This window comes from Mus pahari, chromosome 22 (genome assembly GCF_900095145.1).
Source record: "Mus pahari chromosome 22, PAHARI_EIJ_v1.1, whole genome shotgun sequence".
NCBI lineage: Eukaryota > Metazoa > Chordata > Mammalia > Rodentia > Muridae > Mus > Mus pahari.
Genome location: NC_034611.1, coordinates 39,338,023 through 39,362,888, shown reverse-complemented (window position 1 = coordinate 39,362,888; position 24,866 = coordinate 39,338,023). Strand labels below are relative to the sequence as shown.

The 24,866-nt window shown below is 40.1% G+C and overlaps 1 protein-coding gene across 1 annotated transcript in view; it reads right to left on the bottom strand.

The window, feature by feature from the left end:
• The window catches only part of Mdn1 (midasin AAA ATPase 1), a 120,544-nt gene that overhangs the window by 67,469 nt on the left and 28,209 nt on the right, over window positions 1-24,866 (bottom strand). Inside the window, exons 16-33 of the mRNA XM_029533259.1 lie at window positions 22,957-23,168; window positions 21,774-21,877; window positions 20,705-20,849; window positions 20,081-20,177; window positions 17,131-17,244; window positions 15,911-16,058; window positions 15,408-15,518; window positions 13,457-13,608; window positions 12,375-12,553; window positions 11,685-11,893; window positions 11,070-11,216; window positions 8,336-8,477; window positions 7,899-8,033; window positions 7,679-7,817; window positions 7,091-7,229; window positions 6,829-6,956; window positions 5,126-5,270; window positions 2,438-2,567 (exon numbers count right to left, since the gene is read on the bottom strand). Of these exons, the coding sequence (XP_029389119.1) occupies window positions 2,438-2,567; window positions 5,126-5,270; window positions 6,829-6,956; window positions 7,091-7,229; window positions 7,679-7,817; window positions 7,899-8,033; window positions 8,336-8,477; window positions 11,070-11,216; window positions 11,685-11,893; window positions 12,375-12,553; window positions 13,457-13,608; window positions 15,408-15,518; window positions 15,911-16,058; window positions 17,131-17,244; window positions 20,081-20,177; window positions 20,705-20,849; window positions 21,774-21,877; window positions 22,957-23,168 (2,576 nt within the window). The remainder of the gene's footprint in view (window positions 1-2,437; window positions 2,568-5,125; window positions 5,271-6,828; window positions 6,957-7,090; window positions 7,230-7,678; window positions 7,818-7,898; window positions 8,034-8,335; window positions 8,478-11,069; window positions 11,217-11,684; window positions 11,894-12,374; window positions 12,554-13,456; window positions 13,609-15,407; window positions 15,519-15,910; window positions 16,059-17,130; window positions 17,245-20,080; window positions 20,178-20,704; window positions 20,850-21,773; window positions 21,878-22,956; window positions 23,169-24,866) is intronic.

Below are 24,866 nucleotides of genomic sequence, written 5' to 3'. Positions count from 1 at the left end.
CCCCAACGGGGGCTTCGGCAGAAGGACAACTCTAAGGCTCAAGCCAGACTGCACTATATGCTAAGTGCAGGACAACCTAGATGGCAACCCACCCTGCCCCTAAACATGTAAGTGTGAAGTCACATCACAGTAGCATCAGGAAAACACAAAACATCTACACAGATTTGTCTTGTAAATAAGCATTCCTGCCCCAAGAAAACAAGGACCTGCTTGAGGAGACAACTGATCTGCTCCTCTGTACTACTGCTAGCATCTCACATTTGATAGATGTGCTGGTTGGTCCCCACCCACCCACCTTTTCTCTCCTCAACAACACTAGCTGGAACCATTTTTTACAAAGGGAGTCAGTCTCAAGTGCCCCCATCAGGTTGGCCTGTAAGTCTACTAATCATTTTCTTGATTCACGTGTGAGGGTCCAGGCAAGAGTCAGTGCCATCCCTCTAGTGTGTAAGGTTATAGGCTGAATAAGCCACAAGGAACAAACCAGTAGGCAGTGTTTCTCACCTTTTCCCTACATCCTCTGCATAGGTACCCACCTCAAAGTTCCTAGAGTTCCTGCCTGGCTTATCTACATGATGCATTGTGATGTAGAGAGATGAGCTAAATAAGGTCCTTCTTTCTCAAATTGCTTCTCATTACAGTGTTTATCACAGCAATAAAGAGCAAACGATGGCAGGAGTTACATGTATTTCCGATTTTTTAAAGCTCGATAAAGATGACCTAAGAGAATTTGTCAGCATTCTTTCTACTGTAACTGGTAGAACTATTGTTTTGGTGGCATTAGTTGAGCTCTTTCATTTCACTCTGTGTGTTTCTAATCTAGGTATTAATTCATTTGGCAAATGGAGTGAGGCTTCACACAAAACTGTCTCAAGATTCAAACCGAATGGGTGTATCTATAAAAATTTTATATCATGAAAAAATTGAAAACAAAGAACATGCTTAAGCAATAAAGATCCAGAGCATCGTGAATGAAATGTAGAGGAATTTTATGAAACTAGTGTAATGAACAGTAAACATGTGAAAATGGGGAATAGGCAAGGAATAGTAGAATATGGTCAGTGTTTCAAAGACTGAGGCAGAAGGACCATGAGTGTGAAGGTGGCCTGGGCTACCTAGTCAAGGATTTTACACGGTATCTCTGGTCCACTGGTAGATGGAATTGTGCATGTCTGTCTTACTCTGTCCCCGCTCCATGGCTCTCGTCTTTAAAAAGCAACTAGAATGCCAGCTTCTCCTGAAACAGCAGGTGAGAGCAGGTAATGTGGAGTTGGTTCTAACACCCTGCCTGGTTTCACAGCCATCTTTCAGGATATGTTTTACAAGTTAAACAACATGTCCATAGGTCACAATCCCAAAGAATCATATATCCTTCCTTTTTCTATTAATATACGTCTGCAAAGAACTGTAAGTATGTATGTATGTACATACATATGCATTTAGAACCAAATCTAGAGTCCCAATATAGTCCACTTGGTGTCTGTATTATTAAACCAATACAAGGTTTTAAAACATGGTCAGGCTTGATATTTTAAGAACTGACAAGTTCACTGAGGTCAAGGCCATCTGCATCTACAGATGCATTCCAGAACAGCCAGGGCTGTCTTGAAAAACCAAACAAGGGCTGGAGAGATGATTCAATGTTTAAAGAACATTGACTGCTACTGTGGAGGTCCTGAGTTCAATCCCAAGCAACCATATGGTGGCTCACAACCATCTGTAACAGGGCGTGGTCCTCTCTTCTGGTGTCTGAAGACAGTTACAGTGTACTCATATGCGTTAAACAAACAAATAAATCTTTAAAAAAAAAAAAAAAAGAAAAAGGAGTTTTAAAGTATTATTCTGATTTCCTTTTGCTTGAAGGATTTTTAAAGTAAGATGGAAATTTGGGAGCAGAACAGAGTAAAAGACTCATTTATGAAATATAGGAGCCTGTCAAGTTGTAAATTAAAAGGGTTAGGGATTTGGCTCAAAGGTTTAAGTACTTGCCACCCAGAGCTAAGGATCTTTGCTTGGCACCCATGGAAATGCTGGGTAGGCACACAGTCCTGCCTATAATCCCAGTCTCAGAAGACAAAGGAGACTCTCCATAGCAAGCTGGCTAGCAATCACCATATTGCTGTGTTCTGGAGTTGAGTAAAAGACCCTGCCTCAATGAGTAAGGTAGAACCAAGCAGTTCCTGACTTTAGTCTGCCTCCAAATACATGTAAAATATGCACACATATACAAATACAAACAACATATAAAAAAAGAAAGAAAAAAATGTGAAAAGATATTTTCAGAAAATAAAAGGCAAATGTTGTATTTACCACAGATCTATTTTGTTCCTACTTCTATCTTTTTCATGTTTATTACACACTGACTATACATACAATTACTTTTTCCCAAAACAACAGCCCTTCCGATCAACACCACCAGCACCACCCACAGACTCACCTTTATGACCCTCTCTGGCTAGTGACAATCCTGGATGAAGATTATGATTTATTATCTGAATTAAGTCCTCAGACTTTGTGCTCTGAGGGCACCATATTTCTGTAAATCGGTTTCGTAAGGCAGGAGATAGCTGTAAGGAACACATGGCTAGTGTGAATTAAAACCCAAAAGGAACGTTTGCAGTGACTTGAGCAAACACTAGATGTCTTGCTTATTCCCTCTGCTAGCAGATACAATTACTGAAGGCTAGGATCCTCACAGATGTTGCATGGACCAGTTACTGATGTTATGCAGAGCATCAGGACCTCAGGGAGGAAGTGGTAGCAATGACAGGATTCCAGGACTGTGTCAAATGTCACTTCTACCCCTTTAGCATAGATTCATCCTTTCACTTTCTATCCAGTTAAAAAAACAACTCTCTGCCCCTAGAGAAGTGTTGTCTATAAAAGGAGAATGTCATTTACATGGCTCAAAGTTGACATGTGCAGCGCACCTCACATGCAGCAAAAACTTCTTTAGCTTCTGCAATCCTACAGCTTCTATACTATCTACATTCTATTGTCCCTATGTCATCAGAACCACTGGTAACATAGGTCTACAGTGCTACAGAGGCATCATTATTTGTCATCAACTTCTCAGTGACTATTGTCTACCTGGCCTATTGCTCATATCCAGGAGCAGCTCATCTCGGTTCGTGTTTCTCATATACACACTGCCTTTCAAGATGACTTGCTGTTAGGAGCTTACGCCCTATCATTTTTTCCTTTTTTTCCTTTTTCGAGACAGGGTTTCTCTATATAGCCCTGGCTGTCCTGGAACTCACTCTGTAGACCAGGCTGGCCTTGAACTAAGAAATATGCCTGCCTCTGCCTCCCCAAGTGCTGGGATTAAAGGCTTGCGCCACCACACCTGGCCGTCCTTTTCTTTATTAGATAGAAAAAAGCAAAAGGCAGCTCTCTCTTATGTAAGATATAATCACTTTATTTTACGTAAAGTGCAAGCTAACCTGGTAGTCAAGTTAACACAATGTTTGTGCTGTTATTTTGTGTATGAGAATGTGGATTATTTTCCATAATTAAGCCAGTTGTTTCTACATGAATCCCACAATTTGCATATGCAGTCAAAACATGAGGGGGTAGTTCACAGTACACGACGGTCTTAAATGTGAGCAAAGGTGAATCAGGAACTATTCACTGCCACTCACATTACGTGAAGGAGTGATAATCACAGGACAAAGCATGTATGCCGTGTGTTCAGAACAAAGACGTCAGCAAAGTGGCATGAAGCAAGATGATAAGAGTCGCCAGAACACTTTGGATCATATTGCACTTTCAATTAATTTTTTGGTCTTTACATATTCAGATCTCCACATTCTCTGACACAAATCTTTTTTTTAAGAGATCTATTTATTTTATATGAGTACACTGTTGCTGTCACATCAGAAGAGAGCATCAGATCTTATTGTGGATGGTCGTGAGCCACCATGTGGTTTCTGGGAATTAAACTCAGGACCTCTAGAAGAGCAGTCAGTGCTCTTAACCACTGAGCCATCTCTCCAGCCCCCACTGACACAATTTTTTATGTGGTGACAAGCTACAGTACAGTAGTGATGCTACAAGAAAGTAGTGATGCTGGTCTAGTCAAGTAGTGATTCAGTGTTAACCAAGTGGGTCTTAGGGTTCTTAATCCAGCATATTACACTTGTAAGAATGTTCTAAGTGTGTTCAGCTATAAAACATTGTTGTTTTCATTTTTAATGTTTATTTGTGGTATGTACAACCATGTGTGTTTTCATTATGTGTATGAGTGAATGTAAATCTTGAAGAGATCTCTAAAGTAAAGTGACTTTATTTTTCTCTTTTGCTACTGAGAAAATACCATGTTCAAGTTTTAGGCATCCAATAAGTTAGGAAAGAGTTGTAATTGCTTCATTAAACAGCAACTTCCTTTTCTTCTCATCATACCTGACCAGGCACACAATGCTGCCCTTCTCATCAAATGGCTCCCTGAGCTTTTTCAAAACATAGGATTATTGGTTCTTGCTTGATTCTAAGCCCAACCTCTTGAAAGGAATTTTACTCACAATGGTGGTAATTCACATAACTCATAAGAGAATAAACATGTTCTGGCTACAAAACTATGTGGACATGTTAGCTTCAAGATTGTTGTAGACCTTCTATCTTCCCAATGCTGGGATTCCAGCATTTAGCATGCACCACCACAGCAAAAATTTCTGTGACATCTACTTACACCTTGAAATCACAGAAAGCCCACTCTAGCATTTGAGGAAGTAGAGTTCTGCCTGGGCCTGCTGGCACACACTTGCATTCCTAGGAGGCTGGTTACACAGAGACTTTGTCTCAAACACAAGCACACGTGCAAAGTCTCAAAGCAAGGTAAGAGCCAGAATAGCTTAGTGTCAGATAGAATGGGAGCAACTCACAGGAACAAATCAGAGACTCCTGACATCCTTGGGTGGACAGAATGAAATGTCAAATATAGAAATGTTCATGTTTTTTAAAAAAATAATGATTATAATTATAGATATACTTTATGGGTTTATAATCTATCACTGAATTGTTAACCATAATACAATTCAAATGTATTACAACATACTATATTTATGTATGTCCATATCTGAGCCAAAAAAAAAAAAAAACCAAATTCTTTTCAAGGAAGCAATTTTACCTCTTTTTTACCAAAGTCACCCCCAGGGTTCATGGTTGCTAAGACTTGGAACTGTTTCCCAGCCGTCAGGAGCTCTACTTCATTGTCCTCCCTTTCTGGGCTGCCCTTCTCAGCCAATACCAGAGACTTTTCCACTTCAAGGACACTAATAAAAGAAAATATGTGAAAGAAAAATTAGAAAAGGCAAATGTGATGGTTTGTATACTCTTAGGCTACGGAGTGGCACCATTTGGAGTTGTGGCCTAGTTGGAATAGGTGTGACCTGGTTGGAGGTGTGTCACTGTGGGTGTGGGCATAAGATCCTCACCCTAGTTGCCTGCGAGTCAGGCTTCCACTAGCAGCCTTTGGATGAAGACAGAACTCTCAGCTCTGCCTGCGCCATGCCTGCCTGGATACTGCTGTGTTCCCACCTTGATGACTGAACCTCTGAACCTGTAAGCCAGCCCCAAATAAATGTTGGTTTTTTTAATAAGACTTGCCTTGGTCATAGTGTCTGTTCACAGCAGTAAAACCCTAACTAAGACAGCATGTATGTACTGTATGTCAACATTTGTGGATGTCAACATTCTTACAAATCAATTTCTTGTTTTACATTGCCCTAGCAAAGCAGTATCATGGCAGTAGGTGTCTGAAATGCAGGGGTTCCACTGTCACACCATTTATAATACCCTCCCCAAGTGGAAATAACAAAAATTCCAACAAACAGTGAAGGGGTGAACAAAGTGCCATAGTCCAGTGCTGCGCACAGATGACATACACGGTGCCAGTGCAGTGCTATGTGGGTATGGTGGCCCGTACTGGGAATCCCAGCACTCAGGAAACTGAGGCAAGGGGACTGGTGCGAGACCAATGCCAGTAATGTCCAAACTTGCAGTTTTTACTTCAACAGGATACGGAAAATAGCTCATTTGATACAGGGCTTACTGTACAAACATGAGGAAATGAGTTTGGATTCGTGGGACTTGCTGGCAAAGAATTAGTCAAATTGGTGAACTCCAGGCTCAAAGAAAGACTGCCTAAAAGAATAAAGTGAAAAGCAACTGAGGAAGACACCCAAATGTTGACCTCAGGCTTCGATACATGCCCATGTTCAGAGGCAAGAACAGAGTCAAATACAGCAACCATTAACACAGACAGTAAGAGAACATTCACAGGGAAGTCTTAGGAAAGTTAAAGCTATAGACGAAATGCTAAGCAGTGCTTGCCTGGAGTAGTAGGTACAATTCAGAATAAACTTTACAGGAAAGATCCTATTACATGACTTTGATGACTGAAAAATCTCAGGCTGCTCACTAAAGACTAGACTGTAGTTATAAACAAGGCACATTTTTATTACACAATCCCTCAATAAAAGAGAAGAATGGAAATCACTATATCAGAACTAATTGGTCTGAGGTTGTGGAAATGCCTTATAGTTATCAAATTTAGAATTCTAATTCTGGCTTCTTTTAAAATATTAAGTAACAAAGTGTAAGCATATAATTTGCTTTAAAAAATCATTTTAAGTCAAATTCATTTGCTTTCAAGCTCTATCATCCCACATCAATTGTTTCTGATTATTGAAAAAGCCCTAAAGCCAAAAGCACAGCCACTTTTCTGACATTCCCTCATTTCTATGTGCCAAACATAGGGTATCAATAAACACACGAGGCCATAACCAGGCCAACAAATTTATCAGAAAAGACAAGCCCCATTTATGTCACCTGTTCAGTCTTTCTAGGACAGAGTCATCAGCCAAGGAGATCTCATCTAAGAGGAAAAAGCTGTCCTCCTTCATGGCCAGAACCAGTGGTCCATCTTGCCACTCGAAGAGTCTTGTGTCCTGTTCTTCCTATGATTTGAAGAAGAAACAGGGTGAATTAAACATACATAGAACTAGATATTCGAGGTAAAACACATAATCCTCAGTAAGCAAGGGTCAAAGAAAGTGACAAAAATCTAGAGATACCCTGTATCTAAACAAACCTTGTCATTTGGCTTTTGTCTCACTGGTCTTAAGCCGCCCAGGAAGTCTGATGTCTCCATGTTTAAATGGCAGTTGACTGAGTATAGTTTCTGATTTGCCAAAGCTGAAAACATTTGGCAGACAGTAGTTTTTCCACACCTATTAGAAATATACACCAGATTAAGCGGTAGCAGTATTCCAAATGCATAGTCAGAGACATTGTATCATCAAGAGGTGAGCCACACTCAGACCTCATTACAAGCCTAATCTCAGATGCTGTGTACAAAAAGTCATCAACTACACACATTTCATTCTTTCAATTCTTCCAACAGCAGAAAGAGAGGAAGAAATAATCGTTATGAATTCTACAAGAAACACTAGCAATTTCTCTCCACACCTATTGAATAGCTTTAGTATGAAGGTAAAGAAATAACAGATCGTGCTTTGAAAGGAAAGTAGGGAGGGAGGGAGGGAGGGGAAAGAAAAACAGACAACAAGAGAAAGAGAAGAGAAACTCCTCTAAGTGCTTCACCCACCCCTATAGGTCTAACCCCATCCCACTGATGGTAAAGTGGGACTTCTCAATGAGCTACGGTTTCAGAGCTTACCCAGTGTCTCCAACCAGCAGCACAGGTTCACCAAATTCCAGCGCTCTGCCCACCAGCGCTGCCAGTCTCCGCATGCTTTCAGTCCACACTATATGGCTGAACTTAGACTCCAACACACTTTGCTGTGTAGATGATTTACCTATCAAAGCAGAAAAAAATAACTGTAGGCTCTAATGAGCACAACATTACTCATATATCTATGGTGTTTGGATCTACTCACCCAGTAACTTTAGAACATTTTCTTTGGAAAAAAGAGACTGAGGACACAATTTCTTCTTGAAATGTTTTTCAAGGACTTCTTGAATCACATCAGCTTCCTCCTGCTTCCTGACTCTGCCTGCCAGAAGCATGAAGCCTGGAGGTGGAAATAAAGGGACAATTTAGCGGTTGGTAGTGAAGAATGTTGAGACATGAAGTAAGAGTGACTGTTACCCACTGCTGCCACTGGGTCAGGAAGCTGAAGAAGCAAGAGCCAGTCAAAACCAAGAGACCCACAAGAAGCAGGGGCCTGCCAGACTGACAACTGTACACAAGAGCAGTTAGAGCTGGGAGAGAAAAGCTGCTTCTAGAACAAGCGAGAAAATGAATATGCCACACAGAATTTAGAAAGCATGTTTTAATAAAACATCTGGCATAATTTAATGTATTAAAACATACCATCATTGGCTAAATGTTGTAGCCAATCATAGTCCTTCTCAGTCTGCTCAGCCAATCTGTATCTTTCAGCCCATCGGAACAGATCTCTAAGGGCAATAAACCCCTGCTTTCCAGCAAACACCGAGGACCGTCTCCGGTAGGACTGGTAAAGTAAAAAAAAAAAAATTTCTTACTGAACTGAATTGAAAGCATATGTTACATCTTATAAAAAATCGTTAACTCATTTTATCGGATTTAACTTTTCAGAGATGCAAATCATCTACAATTGTCTGGAAAAAATGTTCAAATATACACTTACAAAAAAATGAATAAATCTCATTTCCTATAGAGAAAAAAGAATAATCTCAACAGTAAGACAATTGGGGGAATGAGACATTAAAGGGGAGGTACTGGGGTTCAAGTAGGAAAGAGCAGGAAGCTTGAGGAAAACAAAGGGTGGAGGGTGGATCAACCAAATTAAAGACGTAGGAAAATCATTATGGAAATCAACTGCTTTGCAAATTAATTACAAAATATAATGTAAAAAAAAATAGAAGGAATTTGAAAAGAGGGTTATCTGCATGGGAGAACAATACTCCCTTCAGAAAACATGGGTTATTACAAACAAAAACAAAATGCAAAAACCCCGTGCCAGCCATGGGATAACTACTACGAGTAGCTGAAAGGCCAGCTACTGAAACAGCACACGCTACTGCCGTTGGCTGTCCACTCTAACTAGAGGGTAACATCCTACTGAAGATGCAACATAGAACATTTGGTTGTAGGACATAGAAACTGTTGGAACTCATCTGGAAATTTTCTCCTTGCTAACTAGTTTTCAGAGTATAAAAGGAACCTGAACAGTCTCCTGAGGAGAAAAATCATTAATGCTTTGCCCAGCAGTATACCTGAATGCTACAACACAGACCTGCCATGCAAAATATACCCACTGATGCAACAGTGCCAAGATTATAGGGTAACCACATTCTAAATGGATGTGAAGCCTGCTCCACAGGAGGGACATCATGCCCAGTAATGTAACCCTAAAGGCAAACCCATGGCTGGTGAAGACATGTAGAAGTAGGTCCTAGTGCGGGACCAACTTTAGTAAATAGAAATCTCCTTATTTGCCCCCTAATATTTTGTTTATAAATTAGTGCTGGTTTTTTTTTTTTAAAGATTTTATTTATTTACTATATGTAAGTACACTGTAGCTGTCTTCAGACACTCCAGAAGAGGGGATCAGATCTCATTAAGGATGGTTTGAGCCACCAAGTGGTTGCTGGGATTTGAACTCTGCACCTTTGGAAGAGCACTCAGGTGCTCTTAACCACTGAGCCATCTCACCAGCCCCATTAGTGCTGTTTTTAACCTTGGTCAGAAAAATGTTTTTTAGCAGTGAACATCAATCAAGGTAAGGACTTGATAACTGTTAAAAGTGCCAAGTATACATGACTGTACATGTTCAGCCCCAAACGAGACATTTATATCAACTTCAGCAAGGCTTGGGAAACGTCATGGAAGAGGAGGGAGATACTCCAAGAGCTGGATGATAGGAAGAACACTGGGAATGCTGTCACATGACACAGTTGCACTCACATCCTGAGTCACTTGCATAAGACCTGCACAAGATGTCACACATGGAGACTCAAACATGGATGAAGGAGGGACTCAGGAAGCCCCACCTAAATGAAGCTGCTGCACCATTGGCAACTGGTGGCTGCAGAGGGAGGAGTCATTTCTCTTCTGGAGTATGACCACTAGTAAGTCGTCTATATGCATGCAGACAGCACTAAACTGACTCAATGGGTTACACAACACAAACAGAAAACCCACCTGAAGCTGAGAGCAGGAGCAGTAGAGTTTAGACCCTGTTTAATTTCTGATAAAGATGCCACTTTAGGGGTTGTAGACAGCTTCACTAAGTGTGTGCCATGCCCTCAACCTATCACCAGCCTTGGGGTGAGAAGAACCAACTGCAGGTTTATAGTTAACAGAGGAGAACCGTGAAGAAAGATAATCATGACCAACACTCCACTCAAGTGTCATATCACGGATGGAACCAACATCATCTCTGGATTTTATTGTGTCTGTAAGTACACAGGCACAAATACAGGAGAACAATTTCCAAAAGTTGGTTCTCTCATTGCTTAGTGTGTTCTGGGATCTGACTCAGGTCATCAGGCTTGCTCAATGGCCTACATCTATATTATAAAGAAAATAAGCAAAAACCAAAGTAACCCAAACAAACAAAAGAAAACAAAACAAAAAAACAAAGTCACAACTTCTAGGCTAATTGAGGCAACACAAGCAAACACTGTAGAAAAAAAAAAAGTAGTTTGCCTTTGCCAAAAATTATAAATACACACAGGCATATTGCATATATTATTTATACACAACTATAGAGTAAATGGCATAAAAATTTACAATGATACAAGTGTTGATTTAGAAAAACAGGAGCTGGAGCTACAGGTCAGTAACAGAGTTTGCATAGCACAAACAAGTTCTGGGGTAAACTTAAATTTCCCCAGCCCCTGGAAAACATACAAAGAAATGGATATTACCAGATATATTTTAGAAACAAGATCTCCCCCAATTAAAACAAACTCATCAACCAAACAAAAGCCTTACTCTCTAAAACTAAATGGATGGACATACTTCTGCTTGAGAAAAGTATCAAATTGTGATGCTTTTCTCATGTATGCTGACTAATATATTCCAACTAAATTTAAATTCAGATAAAGATATGAAATACCTGAAGGTCCAACATGACTTTAACCAATTTACTGCAATAGGAAGGAGGTAAACTACATCGCTTGTGCAAAATTGTTTCCAACTCAGAACTGGGCAACTCATCAAAGTGTAATTCCACAAATCGGTTTCTGAAGGCTCTAGACAGCACCTAGGGAATGTATAAAATAAAATAAGACATGTGTATGTGTGCATGAAAAGCCTTAACCTAACAATGAGCACATGACTGGATATCCAATATAAAGTGGTCAGCCCTCAATCTCGTGTGTGTGTGTGTGTGTGTGTGTGTGTGTGTGTGTGTGTAAACCAAAAGTAGACTTGTCAGTTTTATCTATGTATTTGTGCATCTATCTACCAATCTATCCATAATGCATTTATTCATGTAACAATAATTATCAAATTGAGCAGGAAGTAGGGGAGGCAGACATAGAAAGGATTGGAAAGAGAAACATGGAAGGGGTTGGCAGGTGGAAATGAAGTGATGCAGTCATTTTAATTAAAATCTGCAAATAGCAGAGTTGTTATTCACCACAAAAGAAACCCCAAATGTCTCATTCCTAACAAAGATTTTACCATTTCTCATGGTGATGAACAGACTCTGCATGAAAACGTTACACACCTTTCTGCCTCCATAAAGTCCTGGGGGATTTTGGGTGGCAAAAAGCATGAAGCGAGGGTGCGCCCTAACAACTTCCTGTGTTTCTGTTATGAGCAGTTCACGGTTATCATCCAGCAGTCTGTTGAGGGCCTCTAACACATCAGTAGGTGCCAAATTTAATTCATCTAAGACAATCCAGTAGCCCTTTCTCATGGCATCAATAAGAACACCTAGAAGGTAATGACAAGAATTATTCAAAGTATAATTAATGACTCCAAGGCCTTAAAGTATATCTATACAAACAAAAATACTATTTGATAGCTATAATGCCAAGAAAATTCCTCTGCAGCTAGCTGTGACCCTCAAACAATCTAACGTTCCAAGATGTAAGACTTATAATTGACATGGCCTTTTTCTACCCACAGGAGGAGCCAAGGCTAATAAACATCTCTTGTTCTACCTGTTAAATGTCCTCTTTGACATCTAATTCTATAAAATCACCAAATTCTCACAATCTATTCTAATCCGTCCATACCCTATTCTTTGATTTCGATACTTAATAATTGTCTTGTTCAAGATTAACCCAACAAAGCAATCCTAGTGCTCTAGGAATTATCCTTATCTCTCTAACTCATGTGCCTCAATTAGAAAAGACTAAGCAATGGGTCTGAAAGCACGAAAGTGTACATCCAAGGGATGCAGTAACACTACCTTCATTAAAGACAAGCTTCCCTGAGGTGTCAGACGTGTAACAGCCAATGTATTCCTGAATATCTGTGTGCTCGTGGTTGTTGATTCGCACACAGTGGTTGCCAGTAGCAGCAGCCAGCCACCTTATCAGACTTGTTTTACCAACTGATGTTTCTCCCTGGATCAGCACTGGATAGGTTCTGTAAAATATTAGCCAACAGAGCAATTATAAAGAGACGAGAAGAAGAGAGAAGCTAGAATACTTTTAGGTACCCAAGGTACCCATGCACCAAGAAGGCTCTATGACTCCATTGTATCTGATATAGTATTTCACTATGTAGTAGCTCTGGCCCGCCTGGAACTTGCTAAGTAGACCAGGACTGCTCGGAACTTATGAGATCTGTCTGGCTCTGCCCACCATGCTAAAATTAAAGGAGTGCCGGGCTGAACATACTGTTTTGTCAACTACAATGCAAATCTCGAATGTTACTTGAGATAACTTCAATTTTGGATAAATCAGTGAAGAATTTCCTGCCAAAGCTGGGGCTGGAGACAGGGTGATAGGATTAAAGGCTTGTATTCCATGCCCAGCCTTGAGATGCCATTCCTACATCTCTTGCAGGATTCATTAAGAAAAAGTGGAGTTAACTGTTAGTCAATCACCCAACAATAAGAAATGTAAGTGTTAATCAACAAAATTACAAAACAATTTTACTTTCAATTTTTATCTTTGGATTCTTTGGAGGGTTGTGTGTGTGTCCCAGAACTGATTTTGGATCCTATGGAGCTACTTTTACCCAGCTGTACGCTATTAGACATGGGTGCTGGGAAGCAGACTCTGAAAAGAGCAGCAAGCCCACTCAGCCACTTAGCCACGACTCCAAAAACACAATTTTAAAAACCATCCCAGTAATTAGTATCTTTACACCTTTCTCAGCTATCACACAAACAGAAATACATCCTAGTGTACTGGATCTCTGAAAGCAGTAATTCAGTTGGGCAGTAAGTGCCAGTGAGGCTTTGTCTGTTTCAGAGCTCAGCTGAGTAACCACCATACCTTTGTCCAGAGACTTCACAGCACTAGGAGTACAACACACACATACCCTGCAGAGACTACTCGGGCAATGTCCCTCAGGTTCAGCTTAACAGAAGGTGTCAAGACATATGTTTCATCTATTTTAGGCTCCTTGTCTCCAACTGAAATCCAGTAGCCTTCAACCTGAATAAGGCGGCCTCCTTTCGGTTCTGGAATAGGCTAAAAAATAAATAAATAAATAAAGGAACTCTGAGAAATGTCCATAGTGTATGTCAACTGGCATTCTTTCAGATGAGGGTAAAGTAGAAAATTAAGTCCTTATCAAAAATACTACTTTACCATGTGTACTTCCAACAACAACAACAAAAAAAAACAAAAAACAAAAAACCCAAAACAACAACAAAAACAGTAATCAAAACACAAAATTACTTGCAGGAATGATAACAATTTTTTCATATCAGTTTTAAAATTAAATGAGAGTAGAAAGGTTTAGGAAAGAAAATACAGAGATAAAAATAAATTTTCATGTATATGATTCAGCTCCCTCACCTAGCAAAATGCCCAATTTGATTTTTTTTTAAATCAAAAACACCTACCATTTTTCTCAAAACTGGCCCAGTACTATAATGCAGGAAGAGGTTTTTACACTAGTAGATTCTGGATCACCTGGAGGACACAAACTGACCCTCTATAGAAACTGCTCCTTTATGAGTATGCTGGTTCTTTATATATTAACTGGAGATAAATGAAAGGAAGGCACTTCAATTGAGACTGTAGTGCATTTTCTTGTTTGATGACTGGAGTGGGAGGACATAGCCCATTGTGATTGATGTTGCCCATAGGCAGGTGGTCCTGGACAGTGTTAAGAAATCAGGCTGAGTAAGCCATGAGGAGCAAGCCAATAAGCAGCATTCCTCCATAACCTCTGTCTGCTTCAGTTAAAGTACAACCTGAAAAACCCTCTCGCCCCAGTTTGCTTTTGGTTATAGTGCTGATCACAATAGAAATCTTAATTAAGACAACAGGTAACACGGGAAGGACACAACCATTCTAAGATATTTGCAGGGTAAATGACATGAAGAAAAAAACCTTTTTTCTTCCCATGATTTTAGAGTCTCCAACAGTTAAGCACGTATTATTTTTAAAATGTTGAATCCAAAATAACTTCAAATACCCCTCTCTCATTCTGATGAGTAAACAAACAAACAAAAAAAACCCACGAGGATAGTGAATGTTTCTCAGGTTTGTTTTTTTTTTTTTTGGTCAAGACTAGTGTTACTTTCCTATCAAACTCAAACCACTGTTGCTTTTAACAGCAGTATCCCAACCTCTCTAAAAAACCCTGTGGTGGTTTGAATAAGAATGGCCTCCATAGGCTTATGAGCAACTGTTTGGGAAGGATTGTGAGTTGCGGTCTTGGTGGAGGAGGTGTGTCACTGGGTGTGGGCTGTGAAGTTTCAAAGGCACAGGCCAGGCTATCCTCAACTACCTTCTATGGATCAGGATATGAAGCTCTCGGTTATTCCTCCAGCACTATGCCTTTCTGCCTCCCACAATGATCATTATGAAATAAAACTCTTTAAAACTGTAAGCAAGATTCCAAGTAAATGCTTACTTTTATAAAGATTGCTTTGGTTATGGTGTCTCTTCATAGCAATAGAGCAATAACTAAGATGAATCCCTCTTGCAGAGGTCCTGAGTTCAATTCCCAGCAACCACATGGTGGCTCACAACCATCCCTAATGAGATCTGACGCCCTCTTCTGGGGAGTCTGAAAGACATCTACAGTGTACTTACATATAATAAATAAATGAATCTTTGGAAAGAGAAAGAAAGAAAGAAAGAAAGAAAGAAAGAAAGAAAGAAAGAAAGAAAGAAAGAAAGAAAGAAAGAAAGAAAGAAAGAAAGAGGGAGGAAAGGAAAAGAAAAGAAAAGAAAAGAAAAGAAAAGAAAAGAAAAGAAAAGAAAAGAAAAGAAAAGAAAAGAAAAGAAAAGAAAAGAAAAGTTGAAGAACAAACCTGTTTCAGTAGACTTTTGACATTGCCAGAAATAACATGTTGACAGATGAGCTTCTGAACCACTGGGTGTGATGCACGGTCAAGCTGTGTTAGGAAACCCAAACAAAAGCCCTAGGGAGAAGACACAAACAGATGAACCCAGCCTAACCTTCTAGAACAGTCCAATTTATTTCAGGAATAAAATTTAGCCTCCTGGGGTGCTATATCCTAGAACAACTTTTCTTGTTTTTGTTTTTTGAGACAGCGTTTCTCTGTGTAGCCCTGGCTCTCCTGGAACCTGCTATGTAGACCAGGCTTGCTTTGAACGCAGAGATCTGCCTGTCTCTGATGGGATTAAAGGTGTGTGCTACCACCAGCTTCCCCAGAATAACTTCTAAATGTGGTATAATGGAAGAGAAAAGAACAGGGCAGCTCTTGTCTGAAGTGTTAAGAGACAAAAATCTCCTGGCAAGCACTGACATATGCATCCCTACTCCTTCCCATTCATGGTGAGCCCATCTCACCTCATAGAGTGAGCGCTGGATGCTGCCACATGGGTTGGAAGCTGCAAATCGTAAAGCTCTGCAGAGGGTGCGAAGGCTGTAGTGAGGCCTGTGGCCAGTTCCATCGACCAATTTGGTTCCTGACTCTTTCCGCAAAGCAGTGTAGAAGCTACAAAGAGGAAGGTTTGGACAGTTTTATTAATTAGTAATTATTTTTCTGCTCAAAGGTTCAGGGTAGGGTAGGGAACAAGCTATAAAATTCTAAGTGAATAGCTAATATCCTATTTCAACCTCTTCCTATATCACACTCCCTTTGGAGGAGAGTCACTTGCTCAAAACGCAAAGCAGTGTAGAAGCTACAAAGAGCAAGGTTTCCAGCTTTGTAAGTCAGCATGCCATCTTAGACTGTACAAAACACTTTATATATGGCCCGCAATACATAAGAGACACAAAGAATCAACCTATACCATAGTTTGGTAGCTTATACATGCAAGTCTCCTAATTCTTTTTTTCTCGAGACAGGGTTTCTCTGTGTAGTCCTGGCTGTCCTGGAACTCACTCTGTAGACCAGGCTGGCCTTGAACTCAGAAATCCGCCTGCCTCTGCCTCCCAAGTGCTGGGATTAAAGGTGTGCGCCACCACCGCCCGGCAAATCTCTTAATTCTTAACCTAATTTAATTTACAACAGCAAACTAACTCATTTCTGTTTGGCTACTATCAAATTTTAAGTAGGAAAGAGACAAAGCAAAAGATAAATAAAAGAACAACTTACTATTTAGGAATTCAAGTACTAAGCTATAAATATACAGAATTAATCAAGATACCAGCACCTATTTAATTTCATAGGTAATGAATCTTAGTTGTATAAGTTCTTTTTATTCAGAACTTATTTTTAAAGTTTTATTTATTTTATATATGTGAGTACATTGCTGCTCTCTTCAGACACACCAGAAGAGGACAGAGGTCACAACATTACAGAGAGTTGTGAGCCACCATGTGGTTGCTTGGGATTGATCTTGGGACCTTTGGAAGAGCAGTCAGTGTTCTTAGATGCTGAGCCATCTCCAGCCCAAGTAATTTCTTTAAGAAAATCTCAGAGCATTCATGTAAAGTTTCCATGTAAAGCAAATCCTTCTACCAGTTTTCTTCACACAGAAGCAAATCATGAAAATGTGTATCTGTATGGAATGGGTCTTTTATGTTCAGAAGTAATTGTATAAAGACAGCAAAGGAAAACCTACTTTACAATGCCTTGCACAGTGCTCTTGCTCACATTCAGTCCTTTCAGATAATCTACAATAAGTATTTGTAAGTCTTCTTTACTTTCTAGTTCTTCCACATAAAGTTCCGTGAACCTGTAAGAAAATTATTAATCATTTATAAGAAATTAGTATGTCCCACACCATCTCCAAGCATTAGGAAAGCACTGCTCTAGGTCTAGCCTGGCGAGTCTCCTCTGCAGTCAACCTGTAGGCTTCCCCAGGCTCTCCCATGTCACATTTAACCTATACACCCAGCCAGACCTACCCCACTACAGGACTGTACCAAGAAGCACACCCTGTATCCAGCCCAGTGTTCTATTCCCACCTGACGTCATTCTTTCCAAGTCATTTGTGAGGTCTAGGTCTAACCCACATTCTCTCTTCTGTCTATATCAGACACAGAATTAACAACATGTCTAGATCTCACCTCAAAAATAACAACATAAAAAATTAAAACAGTATCTTAGCTCCAAACCTACTAGTCCTGTAGAGATAAACCAAAGGACTCAGAATTTAAGTGAACAATTATAAATTTGATCAAGAATTAAAGGAGTTTAAAGAAGAGAGAAGAGAAAGACTAGAAGGAAGAAAAAGTCCTGAGTGACACCCACAGAAAGAGAAACATAAGGCCGATGGAAATGATGAATACAGAACTTGAGAAAAACTTCAATCATGAGATATAAATACTGAGGAGGAATTGAAAAAAACAGAGCACCCCACCGCGCATAGCCCCCTAGAAAGCGCCCTCAAAAGCCTGACAAGCAGAACCAAGCAGATGACTTATTAGGATTCAAAGGCCCTCAAAGTAGAGGGATATGAAACATTTTTAGGAACACAGGAAAGGTGGAACACCATGAAAAAAAGAAAAAAAACCTTCAAATTATACACAGATGAGAAAAAAAAAAAATCCCAACCAATGGCATATCATATTTTCAACAAGGTAACAGAAGTAAATGTACCTAAAACAACTAATAAACAGTACTGAAAGCTGAAAAAGAAAACCCATGAAATAGCAGCTGATTTCTCCCTGGAAACTCTGAAGAGTCTGGAGCAATAGATTCCAAGTCATAACGGACTGTGACGGCCAACCCAGAGAAACACAATAAGCAAAACCACCTGCCATAATCGAAAGAGGAAGAAAACCTTCCTACGGCATAAACACATCCTAAAACTAATGGCAAGGAGAATCCAGGAAGCAGCACTTGGGCTGCTGAGAAGAATGAGCACAGGTTAGAGAGAGCACAGCTAAGAGCTGGGAGGCTGCTGGAAGCATTAGAATACAGACCATCACCAGGAACACCAGCCCCACCTCCAAAACCCCCAAAACACGATGACGACAAGACCACATAGGCTGACTGAAAGGATCTAAAAAGAGCAGTTGTCTATCGGCTGTCTAGAAGAAACACACCTTAGTTTAAAGAGTAAAATAGAAGTGTTCCAATCAAATGGAACTGTAATCAAGAAGGCATCACTATTCTGATACCCGATAAAACAGAATCAAACAAACTGATACGACAAACCAGAAGCGATAAAGAGGGACATTTCCTTCTAATCAAGGCAACAAGTAAAGAAGAAGATACTACAAGCCTATTACTAACCTAAGTACCAAACACTGGGTGCTCTATTTGATTTAAAAACAAAACAAAATAAAACAAAACCCTACTTCTGGATTTAAAGATAAAGATAAATAGGTGGATACTGACTTCAAGGCCAGCTTGATCTACATATCAGGTTCCAAAATAGTCAGGGTTACACAGTGAGATCTTTTTTTTTTTAAAGATTTATTTATTTATTATATGTATGTACACTGTAGCTGTGTTCAGACACTCCAGAAGAGGGCGTCAGATCTTGTTACGGATGGTTATGAGCCACCATGTGGTTGCGGGGATTTGAACTCCGGACCTTCAGAAGAGCAGTCGGGTGTTCTTACCCACTGAGCCATCTCACCAGCCCACACAGTGAGATCTTATCTCAAGATAAACATCAATAACCCTCCCATATACCTACTCTCTCACATAGTAAAAACTAAAATGGTATAGAAAAAAATAACTTCATATAATTTCTAAAAGTATATCTATAATACTTCCATTATTTTTTAATAATGTAAATGGTAGATTGAACAGGCTTAATAAAAAATTACTTTTGTGGAGTGGACAATGAGGTAACACTGTCACACTGCTGTTATACAGTCAGGGGACACCTTGCATGAATTAGGTTTCTAGGAATTAAACTCAAGTTCTCATGCTTGGCAACAAATGCTTTCACTCTCGAAGCCATTTTACTCGTCCCTAATTGACTTTAGTGACTCTTTCCAAACTTGAAACAACAAAAACATTACTGATGCTAAATCTTATCCTTCAGTACCAAAACTAAGCAACTACAAACGATTTTTTCCCTAGTAGCTAAAAGATGTCCTGTGCTCAACAAGGCCTACTAAGCGTCACAGTAACCACCAAAGAACTATGTACACAGCCGCGGATCAAATCACAGGAGTAGCATACATAATAACAATAGAGAATGGTTCTCCAGTGTTCTAGACTTTCTCACATGCCTATAAGCTATAAAAAACAGAAATAACAGGCTGGAGAGATGACTCAGCGGTTAAGAGCACTGACTGCCCTTTCCAGAGGTCTTGAGTTCAATTGCCAGCAACCACATGGTGGCTCACAACATTTTGTAATGGGATCTGTTGCCCTCTTCTATATACTGAGTCTGAAGACAGCCACAGTGTACTCACACATAAAATAAATGAATCTTTAAAAAAAAAAAAAAAAACAAAAACAACAACAACAACAACAAAAAAAAACCCCAAAAACCAGAAATAACAAGGAAGCCAAGACTCCTCTATCAGATTTCAATAAATTTCAACCACTGAAGTTTGGTTATGTTGATATTACCCCTAAAGATAAGAAGAAAACAAAGTTCTTACCTGTTCCTTATTCCAGGTGGGAGATTTCTTTTGCCCACATCAGTAGCTGGATTCATACATGCAAATAAACGAAAATCAGGGTGCCGAACCAGTGGCTCTGTTAAGAAAAAATTGGAAAAATTTAACAACTTTTAGCAATCAAGTAATCTGCTAGAGGAGCCCAGGGAAAGACAACTTAAAAGTCACAGAGCACAAGCACCTGCTCCATCACTCAGGACTTTTTTGAAGCCTCAATGGATCACTTCCCAGACAGACAGACAGACAGCAAATACATGCACTCACACACAGACACACACTCTCTCTTTCTCACAGCTCACCTTCATGCTGACATTCAAGTCTTTTTGGTGAGTTTGTTCACTTTTAATGGTTTTTTATTACCTAAGACCCGTATCATATTTGGACAGTGTCTGTGTATCTACAACTTAAATGCCTTAAGAAATTACCTTATTCTTCTTTACATTCCCCATAGCTCCTAGTTATATTTCAATATATTTCCCCAAGAACTTGTTCCCTAAATAATAAATCCCACTGGAAGACCAATGCAGTATATCCAGTTAAAAGAATCTCACCTTTAACTGATCAAGACTTAGTGCCAAGTCAAACCCCAAGGAGATTAAATGCTACCTGTGTCTCCTCGATCAAGCAAAACCAGAGAGCCAGAAGATCCTTCAAGTAAGCCACTCAGACATTCCAGGGTTTCAGGAGCAGCCAGGTTAATCTCATCCAGTAAGATCCATTCACCTTTCTTTATAGCCTGAGCTAAGGTACCCTGGAAGATAACATATTAAAGACTGTATTTCCAAAACAGGCTCAGTTTGCAAAAGCAGTTACATAAGTTAGGTTAAGAACAGAGGCAAGGGCATATTGTTCCCACAATAAGCCAAAACTTTAAGTGACAAATGACGACAGACAATGTTAGACAGGCAGTGTTAGGGCAGGTAAACTCTGTAAATGTTCAAAATGTTCAAGAAAGTATCTTTAAGTCTACAAGGTAAGATGATATAAACAAGAATTATATGGATGGATGAACTAATAAACATACAACAAATTCAGATGATGGAAAATATCTAATTAGCTGAAAGCACCCAAGGTGCAAGGGGTGGGGGCGGGGACACCCCTTTCATCCCAGATCTGAGTTTCAGGCCAGCCAAGGCTACATATCGAGTCCCTGTCAAAAACAGACAAACAAAAGAGCACCCAAAAAACCAAAATCATAAGAAAGACCCTAAAATTTTCAAATCAATATACTTTTTGTAATTCATAGCCTATCACAGTGTCTAAGAATATCAAAATGAATCTTTATTCAGCTCTACATCACTGATGCTAAATTTAATCAAGATGGTACTTGCTCCCAGCAAATCGTAGTGGACCTCGGCCTAGAATCAAACTAGGCACTGATTGGCTCACATGCAATTCACACCCATGCAGATTTTCACACAGAAAACTAAGCTGGCGCCTGTACTTGATCCATCGTACAAAGAAGTAACAGATACACTATCCTCGGTACATAGCCCTGGTGCTCACTAAAACCTTACGCACTGTGAAGAACACTGCTCCCCATCTCCTCCTTACAGTGTTGTTTGTTAAGTATTTTCTGTCTTAAACAGCAAGCAAAACATGAAGACGATATAAAATAACCCTCCACAGGCTGTTCTCCATCAAATCAACATCCATTAACCTAAATTATAAATACCTCCACAAATGCAAACAAAAGGGCATTTTCCGTCATTTTCATTTGTTGCTGGGCATGGTTGAGTCTAAGGCCAAATGCTTCCCATTTCTCCTTTAGAAGGAGCCCTAGAAAAAATAAAGACATGAGCTTACATGTGAAGTGGAGTGCTCCCCACAGGCACATGTTTTTAATGCAAGTTCCCTGGATAGAGGAACCTTTTTTTAAACTTAAGTTTTTTTGTTTTGGTTTTTTGGTTTTTTTCGAGACACAGTTTCTCTGTATAGCCCTGGCTGTCCTGGAAATCACTCTGTAGACCAGGCTGGCCTCGAACTCAGAAATCCGCCTGCCTCTGCCTCCCAAGTGCTGGGATTAAAGGCATGAGCCACCACGCCTGGCTTATTTTTGTTTTTCTTAATACCATGTGTGTCGTGGTGGGCACCCAGAGATGAGGGAGAACCCCCTGGAGATGCAGTTTACAGATGACAAGATACCTCAGTGAGTAAAGGCCACCAAGTCTGACAACCGGGGTTCGATGGTACAGAGAGAGACCTGACTCCCGGTGCTCTCTGCGTTTAGGCTTACTGTGATAGGACCACCTATCAGCGTATATTCCTATCGCCACACATGAGACTGTTCCTGCTTGCTGCCATAGACCCTCATCATGATGGACTAAAACTAATTTTAAAGTGAAAGCCAAATAAATCTTCCACCCCCAGAGTTATCACATATTTTGATAAGTTTGTAAATATGCTGCATATGGACACAGGACAACTCTCAAACAAAACCTTAAGACTTATGAAACAAGAGTGTTAAGCATCGTAGACAAAAGTGCAAAGGACTAAGTCCAAACACCTATATAATGCTATGTGCCAGTCACCATTAGCTCACATGTACACACACTGTAATGTATTTCCCCTTAGAAGATCTCTGATGGAGCTCATATTATTACCGTTTCATAGGCAAGGAAGCAAAGTAAAGGCAACTATGCTATCCCACAGCTGTTTACTGTGGAAGCCAGCTGCTTCTGAGAATACGTCATCCTAATTACTGGGACCAGCACTATCCTGCCATGTTAATGAACCGTGTCTACAAGCATGGCAGCAGGAACACTTCCAACCTAGCCACCTTTGCCTGAGGAACTACAAAGTTCAGCTTTTTCCCTCATTGCTTAACAAACCCATCTCGTCACGTTCCCCCTTCTTACCCGGCTGGCTCTGCTTCCCTTCTTTGTTACTAGCTGACTTCTGTACATGTTGCATTAGTTTGAGGAGATCATGCCATCGTTTCTGCCTGTAGCAAGTCTGAATGTGTCCCAAAAAGGTAAAGTTTTGCTTTTTGGAAAATGTCTGGACAAATAGTTCCTCAAATGTCTCTCGTAAGGGCAACCAAATAAGCTTATGGTCCACTGGCTTGAACCTGGGGGGTAAAAAGAGTAATTTTACAAATTCCTGAAGCAGAAAGTAGGTCACACAATGCAAACTAATCACAGTCAGAGATGTGGCTGAGAGCACCGAGGACCTCGTTAGTGTTCAGCTGTGATCTACGTTCACACTTCAAGTGTGTGACAGTCATGATGAAGAGTAAACATTTTAAACACTAAAAGTTTAAAATTTCTAAAGGCCAGCAAAAGAGAATGCCATCTATTTTACTCTCACTCACATTTAAATAAACACATACGGAACAAACCGAGTCTCTATAGATGGAAGATGGAGCCCTGCTGGCTCAGGGACAAGCTGTTCTCAGCTTTGATCAGAGAAGCACTTGGCAGAGCTTTCCCTTACTAATACATTGACAGGCATTTTTTTTTTAACCTCATTTATTCAATAAAAATGTATCATTCCTTTGTTAAGCTGTGAATCAGCAACACCCACAAGGTCCTGGCCTGATGTAGTTTATCACCTAATCAGAGAGAGAACACAGACAGTGGCTTAGGCACTAACTGTGGCAAAGGTTCAGCAATAGGGGCATTGGCAATGTATACAGCAGTGATAAAGATTTCCTGAAGAAGGGACATTTCAGAGAGACAAACAAGGAAGTGAACTAAGAAGGTGTCCGTGAAACGCAGATGACACTACTCAAGGATAATGTATAATTAATTGTGGTTGAACCTAATGCCTGCAAACAGAGTCAGCATAGGTCTCAACTGTTTAGAAAAGGGACCAAGGCTGAGGTTCCCTCAGCTCCACCAAGGAGAGAGCAGAAGTGCCCGAGTTCATTATGAATGCTTTGCTGGCAAAAATACACCTCACCATGTTCCAGATGTTATGAGAAGACAGCAGAAAAGTTTAGGAAGACAGTGATATGATCCACTAAGATCGTAGAGCAGCTGTTCTCAATTTGTGGGTAACATACCAGTTATTTACATTACAATTCATAACAGTAATTACAATTAATAATAGAAACAAAATTATAATAATGAAGTATCAAAGAAATAACTTTATGGTTAGGGGGTCACTAAACCATGAGAACCTGTATTAAAGGATCCCAGAATTAGGAAGGGTGAAGGGACTACTGCTGTTAACTGTGAGATGGAAAAAGATCTAGAAAGTCAGGAGAGGCAAGGTGACAAGACCAAGCATGGACCAGGCCAAAGAAATGAAACAAAATACATGCCATCTAAAGAACAGAGCCAGTTTTGAAAGCACTAGGGGTTGGCCCAGACTAAGGCAGCACTATACTAGTTGAGAACACAGAACATCAAGACAAGACAGGCTTTTAATTCTGGACCAGCTACTGCCTCCAACAAGGGACAAATGCCACTCCAGCCCTCACAGTTCTCTCAACTGCATGGTGGGGAGTCTGTACACCAGGACTGTTTGGGAAGCAACACATATAAAGGACTGAACAGAGACTTAGTCACGACAATTATTACTAAGAACTGCCTCTGTTACTGTCCATCTATAGAAGCTATCAAAGATTAGCTCAGTATTTCAAATGAGACCACATCCTGTAAAAGAAAAATTGGCTTATTAAAGGCTGGCGAGATGGCTGAGCAGGTAAGAGGCTCTTCAAAAGGTCTTGAATTCAAATCCCAGCAACCACAGGGTGGCGCACAACCATCCATAATGAGATCTGATGCCCTCTTCTGGCACGCCTGAAGTCAGCTACGATGTA